At 43.4% G+C, this 14,299-nt stretch overlaps 2 protein-coding genes across 6 annotated transcripts; one reads left to right on the forward strand and one right to left on the reverse strand.

The window, feature by feature from the left end:
- Positions 1–1,108: 1,108 nt before the first annotated feature.
- LOC135507386 (protein FAM161B-like) lies at positions 1,109–4,350 on the reverse strand. Its single transcript, XM_064926935.1, has 7 exons — positions 4,200–4,350; positions 3,221–3,833; positions 2,785–3,101; positions 2,563–2,680; positions 2,302–2,462; positions 2,099–2,198; positions 1,109–1,976 (listed from the first exon to the last, which is right to left on the reverse strand). Exons 3-4 carry the CDS (start codon positions 3,082–3,084, stop codon positions 2,660–2,662), a joined length of 321 nt encoding a protein of 106 aa, XP_064783007.1. The 5' UTR covers positions 3,085–3,101; positions 3,221–3,833; positions 4,200–4,350; the 3' UTR covers positions 1,109–1,976; positions 2,099–2,198; positions 2,302–2,462; positions 2,563–2,659.
- Positions 4,351–4,644: 294 nt separating this feature from the next.
- Positions 4,645–14,175, forward strand: LOC135508196 (ubiquinone biosynthesis monooxygenase COQ6, mitochondrial-like). Of its 5 annotated transcripts, none has more exons than XM_064928226.1 (10): positions 4,645–4,996; positions 5,769–5,904; positions 6,555–6,613; positions 8,360–8,486; positions 9,697–9,839; positions 9,944–9,970; positions 10,491–10,553; positions 10,640–10,747; positions 11,503–11,598; positions 14,021–14,175. In XM_064928226.1, exons 3-10 carry the CDS (start codon positions 6,608–6,610, stop codon positions 14,078–14,080), a joined length of 630 nt encoding a protein of 209 aa, XP_064784298.1. In that variant the 5' UTR covers positions 4,645–4,996; positions 5,769–5,904; positions 6,555–6,607; the 3' UTR covers positions 14,081–14,175. The 5 variants fall into 5 exon arrangements, with proteins under 5 accessions (XP_064784298.1, XP_064784301.1, XP_064784297.1 ...); XM_064928229.1 differs by having other exon boundaries at positions 5,769–5,828; positions 6,555–6,653; XM_064928225.1 differs by having other exon boundaries at positions 5,769–5,828.
- The last annotated feature ends 124 nt before the right edge of the window (positions 14,176–14,299 follow it).

Genomic DNA, 14,299 nt, shown 5'->3' on the forward strand with positions numbered 1-14,299 from the left:
CTTGGATCTGTCATTCAAGCATCTCCAACCGATGTGAACCTGGTTTGATTGATAGGATTTCAGCTGATTGGTGGGATTACAGCTAGTTTGATTGATGGGATTTCAGGCCTACTGTACAGTGTAAAAGACCATTTAAGGTCACTCAATGACTTCCATAGCCATCTTTATCCGAATACAGCCAAACATTTGAGGTGGGACTTCACATCACGGTTCTGGGATGGTACCCTCCAAATGACCATATAAACTGGTCTCCATGGAGACAACAAGGTATGGCTCTGGAATGGGTCCTTGCTATCCGGGATCCTTGGGACGTCACTACCCCATTGAAGTTGAAATGTAAAATGGTTATGATAAGGGTTAAGGTTAGGGTAGGGGTTAAGGTTTGGGTTAGGGTTTAGGGTAGAGTTGCCCCTAGGATTCCGGATAGCTGTTAGCCTTTGGAATGGTGGTCGGCTGCCAGCTACAGTGTGTAGGGATCTGTTGTCAGCTTCTTTGAGTGTGTTTCATCAGCCAACTTAAAAAATTATATCCAGTAATATACATACATATTCAGATATTTCCATCTGGTTAGCAAAATCCCATAAATACATGGCTGTAAACTGCTTCAGCTCACTGTGGAGGCCAGTATTAAACCCCATTTGAAGTGGAAATGGGCAGAGAGCAGTGCACTGAATGCCTTTTGTGATGGTAGATGAATGTCTAGACCTATATACTTAACTGGCACTGTGGCTCTTGAAATAGCCAGAGACCTTAACCAAAGCATCAAAGAAATGTCCATTTCGGACATTTCCTGTCCTTATTGGACCTGTCCATTGGCAACATATTTATGGCCTTGCATGACAGATTTAATATCGTACTATAATATCCCTTAGATCACTGTCAGCACTTTGATTTATCAGTGAGGGATGACATACTAACTACACCAGGACCATTCTGAATCTGTAGTATTGGCCTATGTTTTGTTTTAAACTCTTTTTTTCACATCTGGTTACTAAGTATCTGTTCTCCTTTGTAATGCCACGCGTATCCCGGCAAAATTGTATAAAACCAAATAAGCCCTTGATATTCAGTTTTAATAACGTTGAAATATTATGCAGCAATACATTTAATATTCCATAATACCCTGCCATTGTAAAATTCAAAATGACTTATAAATATATAGTTATATAAACCTTTATTAATTTTCTCACATTTGCTCCAGTTAATATCAATTTAAAAGCTCCAGAGGCCACATGTCCCTGTTTTGAAAGGTCATAATCCATAACAAACATGTCAGACAGTCAAAGACCGGGTCAACATAGTTCAATTAGACTAGAATTATTTTAGAACATAGTGCTCTTTGAAACAAAATGGCTATATGGAGTTTCATGCCGGGTCGACCTTTTTGATCATACATTTATTTCCACTCTGGTTTTCACGCTCTCTTCCTCTACCTCTTCAATTTTCTCCCAGACGTCTATGTTTCCATCCCTAAATCAGACATGTCGGGTTAGAAAATGTCTATATTGTAATTACATCAACGTTTTGCTTGGCTGCAGTATTTGTCACCTCTTCACTAAATACTTTATGACAGTCTCCCTGTATTATGTAATGCAACATTGTATAAATGACCAAACCACATGGCGCCCTTGGAGTTCCAGCTGCAGTGGTATTCCTAGTGGTATTATATATTGTATGAATACAACTAACAGTTAGTGGGTAGACACACTGCTACACACCCTTGTTGTCATTGTAGGTACCTTTTCTCCATGTTACTCTCAATACTTTGGTCATCACAATCGTCATCAGATTTGAAGATCGGTGTCGTTTCAAACTCTCATTCAAACCAGCTTCCCTCTGCATAGTCCCTCTGCATAGTCCCTCTGCATAGTCCCTCTGCATAGTCCCTCTGCATAGTCCCTCTGCATAGTCCCTCTGCGTAGTCGCTCTGCGTAGTCCCTCTGCATAGTCCCTCTGCATAGTTGCTCTGCGTTTTTCTAGAGCAATTACATCAAAAGCAATGGAATAGAAAAGGGTCAGTTGACAGTTCAAAGGCTCTTCTCAAGTGTTTGCAATTCCATAACTGTAGTTTCCAGGTCATTGCAAGCCCATGGTTTACCTGTGACACCTGTTCAAAGAGGTAAGGATGGTCAGTGACTCTGGTCTTCATATCCTGTAGCTACTTCTTATACTCTTTCATCCTTTGTTGCTCAGACACGCTACAAGTACAGAGCCACAGACACATTAGGTAAAGAAATACAGTACAACTCTTTAATCAGTCTGTTCTTTTTAGTTTTCATCTAAGGACTTTCAAGTACTCACCAGTGCTGTTTCAGCTTCTCACCTCTTTCAGGCTGCTGTGAGGGTCCATGACCTTGGCACGGACAGCCACTGTCTTCTTCATGGCCTGAGACCTCATCCTGTGTTTCCTCATAAACTCTGCACTCTCCTGCCCCGTGCCCTCCCTCTGCTCCACAGACCTTCTGATGGACCATAGGACAGAGAGAGTAATAGTCATCTTTACTGTGATCTGTGCGAATGAAAGAGACACATCTGATAGTGAAGTTCACAGTTCCCTCTTACCTAATGGCCATACAGCGTTTCCTTGCTGCATCTGTAATGTAGGTGGGAAGCGTATCTGTAGACAGCGATGTTAAACCACCAAAGGAATTGCTTCTCTTCAGGCACTGACTATGGATTCCTGAGAACAAAATAACACGAGGAAACAAACCAAAGCCAAAGTAATAAACATATCAGCTCTATACTGAACTCAGTTCTATTTGCAGAGTGCTACAGTAAGCTCACTTGTTCTTTTTCAGAGCTGCTCCTGCTTGTTCTTGAGGGCAGGGTTGATGTCCGCAGGTGGAAGGGCTGACACTTGGTCACATCTTTCCTCTCGGCCCTCCTCAAGGCTTCCCTGTGGAAAGCCTTGTGCAGCCTATCAAAGTCAGGGACCTGGGAGGTGGTCTGATCCAGGAAGGCCAAGACCTCCTTCTTAGTATGCTGGGAGCTGTGAGGTTCAGGGTTCTCAGTATGAGTTTGGTTCTCTATAGGTGCTGTGGACTTCCTCAAGTTCTCCTGGGCCCTCGGCTGGATGCATATCATCCTGCGCAGCTCTTCCTCTACAGAGCATGCAGAATTCAGTGGGGGAAAAAATAGATTTAGAGAGGATAATATATTTATAACACAATTTCCTGTACCTTAGCAACATCTCAAGAGATGTTTTTTTTAGGCAACACACCTTTCAAATGCTCTCCATCAGCTTCTCTCTCTTCTTCTCATCTCTCCCCAGGAAGCTGAAGGGCTTCTGCATGGAGAGCATGAAGTCCTTCCTCTGTTCATGGCCTTCCTTCCTCTCCCTCTGTTGCACCTGCATCATGGAGGTGCAAAAACACTTGGACAAGCACAGGAACAGCACGGAACTTCCTCTGACACTCCGCCTCCTCTTTCTCCTCTTTACTTAGTTGGTGCTGCTCTGTTTCTGTTGGCCTTGATGCTGAAGTTGCTGTGATCCTCTCTGTGTGACAGTTGTGACGGATGCCCAGGCTGCAGAGGATGTGATAGACCTCTACGATTGTCTGACCTGTTGGGAGGTCCTGGAGTACTAGACTACCTGTCGACATCTGCTGACAGCATAGAGTTCTGCTGGATCCTTCTCTCCAGGCCCTCTCCCTGTCTCCTCTCTGTCTCCTGCAGCTGCTGCTTGTGGGCCTCCTTCATTGCTTGCAGCTGGTGTTGGAGCAGCACCTCTGATCTCAGGCCATCCTCCAGGAAAGCCTGAAGATCTACAATGTTCCTCTGCTCCTGCATCCTAGCAGCAGTGTGTCCTCCTGAAACCAACACTCACCAGACATCTATGGAAAGAAGAAAAAGGAAGACATTTTGATTATATTCCAAAAACACCTCTTCAAGAAACACCTCTCACAGTGAGAAAACCCCAGCTATTTTTATTTTCCACAGAACTGACAAATATCAGAAAAAAAAACAGGAGAAAACTCCAGCAACACATAGTGTGAGCCTGCTGCAAGGGTTGCCCAAGCAACCAAACTGCTTCTCCTAACATTAGCAGAGAGGTATTCTTATGTCTATGGTGTTAACATAGTACATGCTAAACTACTGTTTTAGGGCAGAAAAATGGTATTGTTTCACAATTCATAACTACAATAAATTATGAGATGAAAATATAGTGGAATGTTGAAAAATAGATATTAGAAAATAACCTGATGCTCGTGCACGATAGAACTACCGTAGACTTATTCCAGCGCAACATTCTTATCCCCTTCTTCCTGCTTCACAATAAAGACAGTCGTATATCGACGTCATATATCCACACACACTGTTACAATGTGATAATTTTAGAATTACTGGATAATGTTTAGCAAAACCAATATATTTGACTCCACCCCCTGCAGCCCTCTAACGTTTGATTGGCTGAAGTAAAAGCCTAAGGTATCATGTTCATACATTTTAGGAACACATTTTTAATGCAAGCGGCGTGTTAACTGTATCTCTTGTACATTGCCCTTCTGAATTCGGTTTTGCATTATGTTTTAATATGAATAGCACCAAAGTGCAGATAACTTGTGAATAAAACTCGTGCGGTTCCTTGTTGTGATTGGTTAAGCAGTACAGGAAGTACCTGCCTCTGTTACATATTTCTTTTCGCCTTTGTTACATATATATAAATATACAACATGGCTGAATTATAGAATGGCCACCGCTGCGATTAGGACGAGTTTAGTCCTGATAAAGAACATCCCAACAATACAGTTGGAGTTCTTTTAGGGTTAGACGAGTCCCACGTTACGTTGTTTTAAAGATGCATAGTCTCACTAAAGCAACCCTGGTTTTAAATGGAATTGGGCGGCGGTGTGTTGCTGTGAATCGTTTTTCAGGAGCAAGAATCATTTGCAGGTGACTCGCGTGTGCAGCAGAACTTGTTGGACATGAAATTAGCTTTATGATGTCATTATATCTGGAGGAGGAATGGTTGGGACCGCTATGGCTTGGACTTTAGGTGAGTCGAGGTGATCTCCTGAAGCTGCCAAGAGACAGCCCAATCTGCCCCTACAGTTGCCCCCTATAAACTTATTTCTATAGCCACAACATCATAAACCCCGCCCATGTCTACAATTTATCTACATCAAATACTATTTTAAACTAAATCTTAACCACACTGCTAACCTTAAACCGAACCCTAACCTGAAATTAAGCACATTTTTTTTTGCACATTTTTACTTTGTCGCAGTGTCATCTGATTTTTGTGGCTGTGTCCTCTGATTTTGTGGCTGTGTCATCTGATTTTGTGGCTGTGTCATCTGATTTTGTAGCTGTGTCCTCTGATTTTGTGGCTTTGTCATCTGATTTTGTGGCAGTGTGATCTGGTTTGTTGCTGTGTAATCTGATTTTGTGGCAGTGTCATCTGATTTTGTGGCCGTGTCATCTGATTTTGTGGCCGTGTCATCTGATTTTGTGGCAGTGTCATCTGATTTTGTGGCTGTGTCATCTGATTTTGTGTTTGTATAATCCGATTTTGTGGCTATAGAATTTAGTGGAAACCCCTCTAAAGTATTTGTCTTAGTTCTATGTTGCTTAAGTAAGGTATAATTAAAACAAACATGTAGAGGAACTTTTTAATTTCTTGTTCTCTTTAAAACCACAAGTGGTGCCAAAATGTAGGCTATAACAATGCTTCACTGCTCTGAACATCATATCATTAGATAGTCTGTCTGTTTATCATTTTGGACGCAGCATCAATCAATTTCATAGATCCTCATTGTTTTTGACAGGCACAGATCCAAGCTTGGAGGGGGAAGAAGATTCTGCTGCTTGAGGCAGGCAACAAAAAGGTGATGGACAAGGTCCCAGACGCCTATAGTACCAGAGTCCGCTCCATCAGCCCGGGCTCTGCCACCCTCCTCAGTGGTACACAATTAGCAGCTCTGTTTTCCATTGGCAGCTAATAGCATCAGAAAAATTGAGGAAACCTCTCTGCCAGCAGATACACATGGCTTCAATAGTATGAGGTTCATAAAGAACAGTAGGAGTGAATAGTTGTTTATATCCAGTTTGGTTGTCAATATTATTGCCTGGGTTGGTTTATCCAGTTAATATGGACAGTATATCTTATCCAATGACAACATAGCTCTTGTTTAGGTGGCCAGCTTGCTGTCTGATTAAGCCTATTTGAGGTGTGGCTCAGTAGAAAAGGTTGTCAGGAAGTCGGTTAGGGATCAGTCCCATTCTGTCATGTCGCACATGCTTAGCAGGGATCATATCTGGCCTCTAGTCTACATCAGTCATTGATGGGATCCTCTAAACTATTATTCATGTCTCCTTGGGTTTTATTTGACACACTGATGATGAACTGCATGTCAATAAGGAAGTGAAAGTAGTGATTTGGATACCCATCGCTATGTCATGCCCAGTTAAATTGACTTTGCCCACTTCATATCTCATTTGATCAAATTCCTTTAACAAGTCATTATGGTGCTTGTATGCCTCATACATAACATTCCTACATTTTATAGATGAGCATCTTGTAGTATATAAAATAGTGTGTGTGTGCCTTTCAGGTGTTGGAGCATGGAATCACATTATGAACATGAGATGAAAGCCCTGTCAGAAGATGCAGGTCAGTTTTTGGAAACTCCACTCTACCACAAGCACTGAAGGTATTTTTTTAATTTGAAAACCCCTTTTCTGTAGATTGTTAGTTACAACACTATATACTTACTTCCTTGCGTCAGTAACTTGTCTGGCTATAGAATTTCAGGAAAATGTCATCTCCACTGCCATTTAACCTCCACTCAATCATGTACTTTGCTGAACGCGCTGTACAATGCCATTTCCTCAGGAATCTATTTGTTCACAACAAAAAGGCAAACCCAATAGTGGTTTAAAACACGCATTTCGTTCATTCCTCTGCCTAATTTATACATCCTCATAGGCCATGCAAATGCAAGGGTGCTTTCAAACCCAAAAGACAGGAGGAGGTACATTTAAAAAGATGACCAAAACTCCCTGGCTTTTGGTGAAAGGTTTGGTTTTTCTTCTGGCCACAGTGGCAGAGTGTTTATTTATTAGGAGCACATTTAATAGGAAGAATAAATCTATTTGGCAGCTTTGACTAGGCACTCATTTTCTGTGTCTACTAATTATAAAGATTCATGTGACAAACAGGAGGCTGGAGATGAAAGATGATGAGATGTATAGATGTCAGCAGCAAAGTGACCCTGTTTTACAGCTGTGGGCACAGGCTGAGTCCCTTCTGTAAGATGTGGTCAGTTTGTATCAAAGACCAAACCTCAGGGTTTCACTCATGGCCAAGGATGTCATCATAAAATGCCATATGGTGATTGTGGTGATATACCTCTCCCATAATACCTTAACTGCTCTGCTCCTTTTTCTGCTTGTTTGTTTCCTGATGCATATTACAAGGATAGAGGAGCAGTGCGTTGAGGTTAACCTAAAAAAAGATCTTCACTATCCCAAAAAGTTAACTACTGTCTTAAAAAGGAAATATAACCTGAAATAGGGTTTTGAGAAAGGAAAGGTTTCCCTATGAGTCATTAGTAAGCCATTTCCAATGGTCTCTCCCTTGTCTGAGTGTTAGGATGGAAAGATAAACTGGTTTTAAAGCTCCCGTTTGGGGATTTCTCCTAGCAAAGAGGACAATAAGTACATAGCAACAAATTTCTTATCAACAGAAGTATTATTTTTCTCCAACTTAAAAACTACTTGCATTTTGGTTTCATTAAATCTTTCAAGCAGCCAACCACTTGTCACAAGTTGCAAACCCACCACCATTAGTGGTTTTCTTGTAGAGTAAAACCCACTACTTTATGTTGGAAAAAAGTAGTTTAGCTGTGTTACTTCTGAAAGATAAGGTCTGTCACCTTGGTAGCAAGCCATCAGTCCTACATAAGCATAAACACTTTCTGCGTTGCATGACCCGTTTCAGAAACAATCTCAGACAGTCTCAATTGTGAGCCACAAATATGTTTTCGACTCTCAACTGTTTTGGGATACATGAACAAATATTTACTTGCTCAGTAATGTTAACTAATATTTTACTGTAGCTTACTTATTTGTTGGGCCAAAAATATTGCCATAAATCAACATCACTAATGACCTTTCATCGTGCTTCAGTAAACTTCCATAGAACCAAGTCAACCATAGAACCAGAAGGGTGTTGGTGATCTTCCTAGATCTTAGTTTGGTACTTGAAGTAGTGGCTGCCAAGTTCTGGCTGCAGATGAACAACTTTGATGTGTTCAGTTCAATGAGGCTGTGCTTCTTTGGCCAGCTAAATATAGGAAAAGGGGGTGCATTTAAAGATAGAGTTGTAGACCACAGGGATAATTTGTCTCTCATTTAGGTTTGGGATGCCTGCTCACATGCCCTGATTACATTCGATAAGGAGAACCTGCAGGACGAAATGGCATACATTGTGGAGAACGACATCATTGTGGCAGCCCTAACAAAACAGCTGGAGAATCTGTCTGGTAAGAAAAGCAGCTTCATGTACAGTCCAGTTGAATTGATGATTTTCACATGAAACCCTCTCTATGCACCAGCAGTGATGTGACTCTCCTTAGAAGACCTCTTGATTCCATTGACATCCTGTTAATGAGCACTGTGTCTGGCAGCTCATGTAATGTCACCACATTTGTTCCATCCTGTCCCTGTGTTTTATTTATTTGTACTTTCCCCAGTGTCTGTTTTTAAAGACCAGTGCAGCTCTTGGACACATCCAGGTTTTTCCTGCTATTTCAATCAAGCGCCATATTCCCTGTGTGCCAGTGAAAGCACTCCATAGACCCAGTGCCATGGGAAGACACGTGCAGTGGTCCAGTGACCTATTTAATATTGACATGTGCTTCCACACCATGAGGATGCTAAAGTGCTGACGTTGTATTGTTGCTGAAATTAGACAGACTTTTTTGAGGTTCACAAATGAAACTTGAGCACTGCTGTGTGATCGACTGTAAAACTACGTATTTATAAACAGCCTTTTTAACATTTTGCACTAAACAGATTTTCCTTACGTGCATGAAGTTGGTCCTCTACTTTCTTTTTTCTTCCTTTGTTCATGATGTTTCTCTGCTTCTGAGGAAGCACATGAAAAGCATACACTGAGCCAGCTGGTTTGTAGTAACTCTGCTCTCCAATCACTGCAAGCCAATATTTGTCACTCGTGTTCAGGACTAGTAGTCAATCTGCGGATGGGAACCTCTTCAAGTGGGCAAAGCCAAGTGTAATTCCAGATCCTTTCTTGTTCGGGATGACTGGCTACTGATATTCCAAGAAGGTGGGAGTTTTTAGTGCAACCCCAGCATGCTGGCAGCAAGTGGAAAGTGTGGCATGGTCTGCTTGTAGATAAACACTATTAGTCAATCCTATGCGGCAAGCCAAGACCATTTAGAAGATTGTCAATGTGAGCCTCGGCAACTGGTCCCTGCCAGAGAGGGAAACCAATGGTGTTTTACGAGGTGGTTTGTAGATCCTCCACCGCTTTAGTCACTTACAGCCAAACCTTACTCTCTTTTTTTCCTTTTCGGAGGGAACAAGTAGCAAAGCCTTAATTAGTGTGACCAATGCTGGTCCCTTTCTTGTTTAGTGAAAATAGGGGTACGCATTTGACCTAAAACAATTCTCTGTGGCGAACCCAGGCTCTGCTTTTGACCAGCTTTTTCTCTGTGTTTTGTCTGTCAGATCAGGTGAAGGTCCTGTACAAAACCAAGGTGGTGATGTACACTTGGCCCAAGTCTTACCAGATAGCTGAATCCATCCCCTGGGTTCAGGTCACCCTGGCCAATGGACAGACATTTCAAACCAAACTACTGATCAGTCCAACAGCTGAGTAGTAGCTCTTATTTTATGAATGTTGTGAATGTTATTGTTTTTTAGCATTTGACCATGATGCTCTAGGCTATAACCACTGTGATTGGCTGTTTTTCAGATTGGAGCAGATGGGCCAAATTTGATGGTGAGGCAGTGGAATTAAGACCAATCAGCTGTTGTGGCTGTCCTTCATCTGTGAGATGTACATCTTACAACCTGTCAATTTCACCAACACACCATGTATTACCATATAATAACACCTAGAGGGATACTCTATTATTTTCATGTTTTACCGTATTTACCAAATTGATTTATAAAGCCCTTCTTACATCAGCTGATATCTCTGTACAGAAACCCAGCCTGAAACCCCAAACAGCAAGTATTGCATGTGTAGAAGCACAATGGCCAGGAAAAACACCTTAGAAAGGCCAGAACCTAGGAAGAAACCTAGAGAAGAACCAGGCTATGAGGGGTGGCCAGTCCTCTTCTGGCTGTGCCAGTTGGAGATTATAACAGAACATGGCCAAGATGTTCAAATGTTCATAAGTGACCAGCAGGGTCAAATAATAATAATCACAGTGGATGTCGAGGGTGCAACAGGTCAGCGCCTCAGGAGTAAATGTCAGTTGGCTTTTCATAGCCGATCATATACCCTTCTTATACAGCCAACAGAGAACAATGTTGCGTGGCAGAGTTTCCTTCCAACAGGACCCATAGCAATGTTACCGGTAAGTGTGTATGTTCAAAATGCAAATGATCCTTTTTGCTGTTCCTTCTTTTTATCTGACATCCCCCTTCTCTCCTTTGGCTGTAGTTGTCGGACACAGAGAGCTCTTTGGTGTGGTCGACTAGCCACCGCCTCGCTGAGGAGCTACTGCAGCTAGTTGAGGAGAGCTTTGTGGACACCATCAACTCTGCCTTTGTGAGTCAGGCCTGACCCCACCAAATCAGCTAATGACAATGAGGAACAAGTGCCAAAATACAGCAGAGAGAGAAATGGATATCTGATATATCCATATGTAATATGAAAATAACATTTATGAATGGAAATGCTCTTGTTAAAATACCAACATATGCACACTGTAAGTGCGCCAATGAACCAGTTAGCCAATACCAATGCGTGCACTTGTCACTGTTCTCTATCTATACTACATCATACGTGTAGACAATGCCAACGTTGCCGGCCTAAAGTTGCTTTCCCAAGCCGGCTATTTTTACTGGTCCTGCCAATAGGGTCACCACGGTTCAGTCATGCTTGCTTTCAGGCCTGGTTCGCTAATTAAACCTGTGGTCTGCCAGTGTTGGTCATTACTGCATGGAATGGTTTTCAAACTTAGCTAATTCAACAGCATGGCCTGACCAGCTTCTTCTTTTAATTAGCAAGGCTCCTGTAATGCCGCCAAACCATTTTGTTAGAAAGGAAAAGTACACCCACTCTGCATTTCTGCTCTAGTTTGCATCTTTGTTAACTTCTTCTCTCTAATTGTCTACCACACCCCTCTCTATCTTTTCTGTACCGCCCCCTTCTCTGTCGGTCTATTCCTCTACCCTCTGTTACTGCCTCTCTGTCTCTTCCTTTCTGGCTTGATCTCTTCCTCTGTCTCTCTCTTCCTCTCTCCCTTTGTGTCTTTGTGTCTCTCTCTGTCTCCCTCTATCTGTGTCGTCTCTGTCTGCCAGTGGCGTGGCAAGAATCGGCCCAAAAAGCCAGGTCATGTTCCTCCTGGGCATGGGCCACGCATCAGAGTACATCAGGCACCGGGTGGCCCTCATCGGGTAAGTCAACACTCATCCCTGTGGGACATGGAGTTATTGAACTTCACATTGGTTTGCCTTGGAAAACCATGACTTATAATTCACTTGGAATTTTGTAAATAGAAAGTTTATATACCCTTATTCTGTAAAGGTATAAAAGGGTCATAAAAACAATCATTATCGACTGCATCTAAAAAAAATAGTTGGTTAATTCCTCAACTCAATCATTGGTATTTCTGTCTATTTGAAGGGAATGCTTGCTCTGGTCCTACCCCGTAGATGTAGTGACTAGGTTCCTACCCCGTAGATGTAGTGACTAGGTTCCTACCCCGTAGATGTAGTGACTAGGTCCTACCCCGTAGATGTAGGGACTAGGACCTACCCCGTAGATGTAGGGACTAGGTCCTACCCCGTAGATGTAGGGACTAGGTCCTACCCCGTAGATGTAGGGACTAGGTCCTACCCCGTAGATGTAGTGACTAGGTTCTACCCCGTAGATGTAGTGACTAGGTTCTACCCCGTAGATGTAGTGACTTGGTTCTACCCCGTAGATGTAGTGACTTGGTTCTACCCCGTAGATGTAGGGACTAGGTCCTACCTCGTAGATGTAGGGACTAGGTTCTACCCCGTAGATGTAGTGACTAGGTTCTACCCCGTAGATGTAGTGACTTGGTTCTACCCCGTAGATGTAGTGACTTGGTTCTACCCCGTAGATGTAGTGACTTGGTTCTACCCCGTAGATGTAGGGACTAGGTCCTACCTCGTAGATGTAGTGACTAGGTTCTACCCCGTAGATGTAGGGACTAGGTCCTACCCCGTAGATGTAGTGACTAGGTCCTACCCCGTAGATGTAGGGACTAGGTCCTACCCCGTAGATGTAGTGACTAGGTCCTACCCCGTAGATGTAGTGACAAGGTCCTACCCCGTAGATGTAGTGACTAGGTTTACATGGCGGGGGTCTTTAGTTTTCTTTGCAGGGATGCAGCACACCGCGTCCACCCTCTAGCTGGCCAAGGAGCCAACCTGGGCTTTGGGGATGTGGCCTGTCTCACTAACTTTAAGGATCTGGGTTAGTGACTATACTGAACAGACACAAAACACAGCAGACATAGCCAGTGGTTTCTCAAGCTTTTTCCCATAACCCAAGCTAGGACGCTTGCTGTTGTTCTTGATTATAAAAAGAACCGGCTTTCCTCCAAAGTTTATTCTTTTTTTTTCTCCCATTCTGCCAAGGACTGTATGTATATTGCTTTTTCATAGAAATGGAAATCCTGTTATGTGAATCTTTTATTGGTTTTATTTTGAAGTCAGAATAGCTCCAATGTATTGACTGAATGCAAAAAAAATTTAAATAAAATGTTCACAGGACCAGAATATGAAACTCTTTCCTCCATGATATGTAACCCCGGGTGTTTTGCTCTACTCTGTGTTGTGTTATGCAGGGGCCATGTAACCCCTGGTGTTTTGCTCTACTCTGTGCTGCATTAAGCAGGGGCCATGTAACCCCGGGTGTTTTGCTCTACTCTGTGCTGCATTATGCAGGGGCCATGTAACCGCGGGTGTTTTGCTCTACTCTGTGCTGCATTATGCAGGGGCCATGTAACCCCTGGTGTTTTGCTCTACTCTGTGCTGCGTTATGCAGGGGCCATGTAACCCCTGGTGTTTTGCTCTAATCTGTGCTGCATTAAGCAGGGGCCATGTAACCCCTGGTGTTTTGCTCTACTCTGTGTTGTGTTATGCAGGGGCCATGTAACCCCGGGTGTTTTGCTCTACTCTGTGCTGCGTTATGCAGGGGCCATGTAACCCCTGGTGTTTTGCTCTACTCTGTGCTGCGTTATGCAGGGGCCATGTAACCCCTGGTGTTTTGCTCTACTCTGTGTTGTGTTATGCAGGGGCCATGTAACCCCGGGTGTTTTGCTCTACTCTGTGTTGCGTTATGCAGGGGCCATGTTACCCCTGTTGTTTTGCTCTACTCTGTGCTGCGTTATGCAGGGGCCATGTTACCTCTGTTGTTTTGCTCTACTCTGTGTTGTGTTATGCAGGGGCCATGTAACCCCGGGTGTTTTGCTCTACTCTGTGTTGTGTTATGCAGGGGCCATGTAACCCCGGGTGTTTTGCTCTACTCTGTGCTGCGTTATGCAGGGGCCATGTAACCCCGGGTGTTTTGCTCTACTCTGTGCTGCGTTGTGCAGGGGCCATGTAACCCCTGGTGTTTTGCTCTACTCTGTGTTGCGTTGTGCAGGGGCCATGTAACCCCTGGTGTTTTGCTCTACTCTGTGTTGCGTTGTGCAGGGGCCATGTAACCCCTGGTGTTTTGCTCTACTCTGTGTTGCGTTGTGCAGGGGCCATGTAACCCCTGGTGTTTTGCTCTACTCTGTGTTGCGTTGTGCAGGGGCCATGTAACCCCTGGTGTTTTGCCTCTACTCTGTGCTGTGTTGTGCAGGGGCCATGCAGCATCTGTTGGAATATGAGGCGGAACGGCAGCAACACAAACTGCTCATGATGGCCGCCATCGACCTGATGAAACGACTCTACTCAACTAACGCTGCCCATGTGGTTCTCTTACGCACCTTCGGTCTGCAAGCCACCAACACACTACCAGCCATAAAAGTATGCTGTCTCTCTCTTTACTAAAGTGAACACCCAACTCTTCGATCATACAACACTTGTTCAAGTAGAATTGATCACTTCTTGAACCCCCAAGGTTGGGTCATCTCTCAGC

The sequence above is a fragment of the Oncorhynchus masou genome, chromosome 21 (genome assembly GCF_036934945.1).
Source record: "Oncorhynchus masou masou isolate Uvic2021 chromosome 21, UVic_Omas_1.1, whole genome shotgun sequence".
NCBI classification, from domain to species: domain Eukaryota; kingdom Metazoa; phylum Chordata; class Actinopteri; order Salmoniformes; family Salmonidae; genus Oncorhynchus; species Oncorhynchus masou.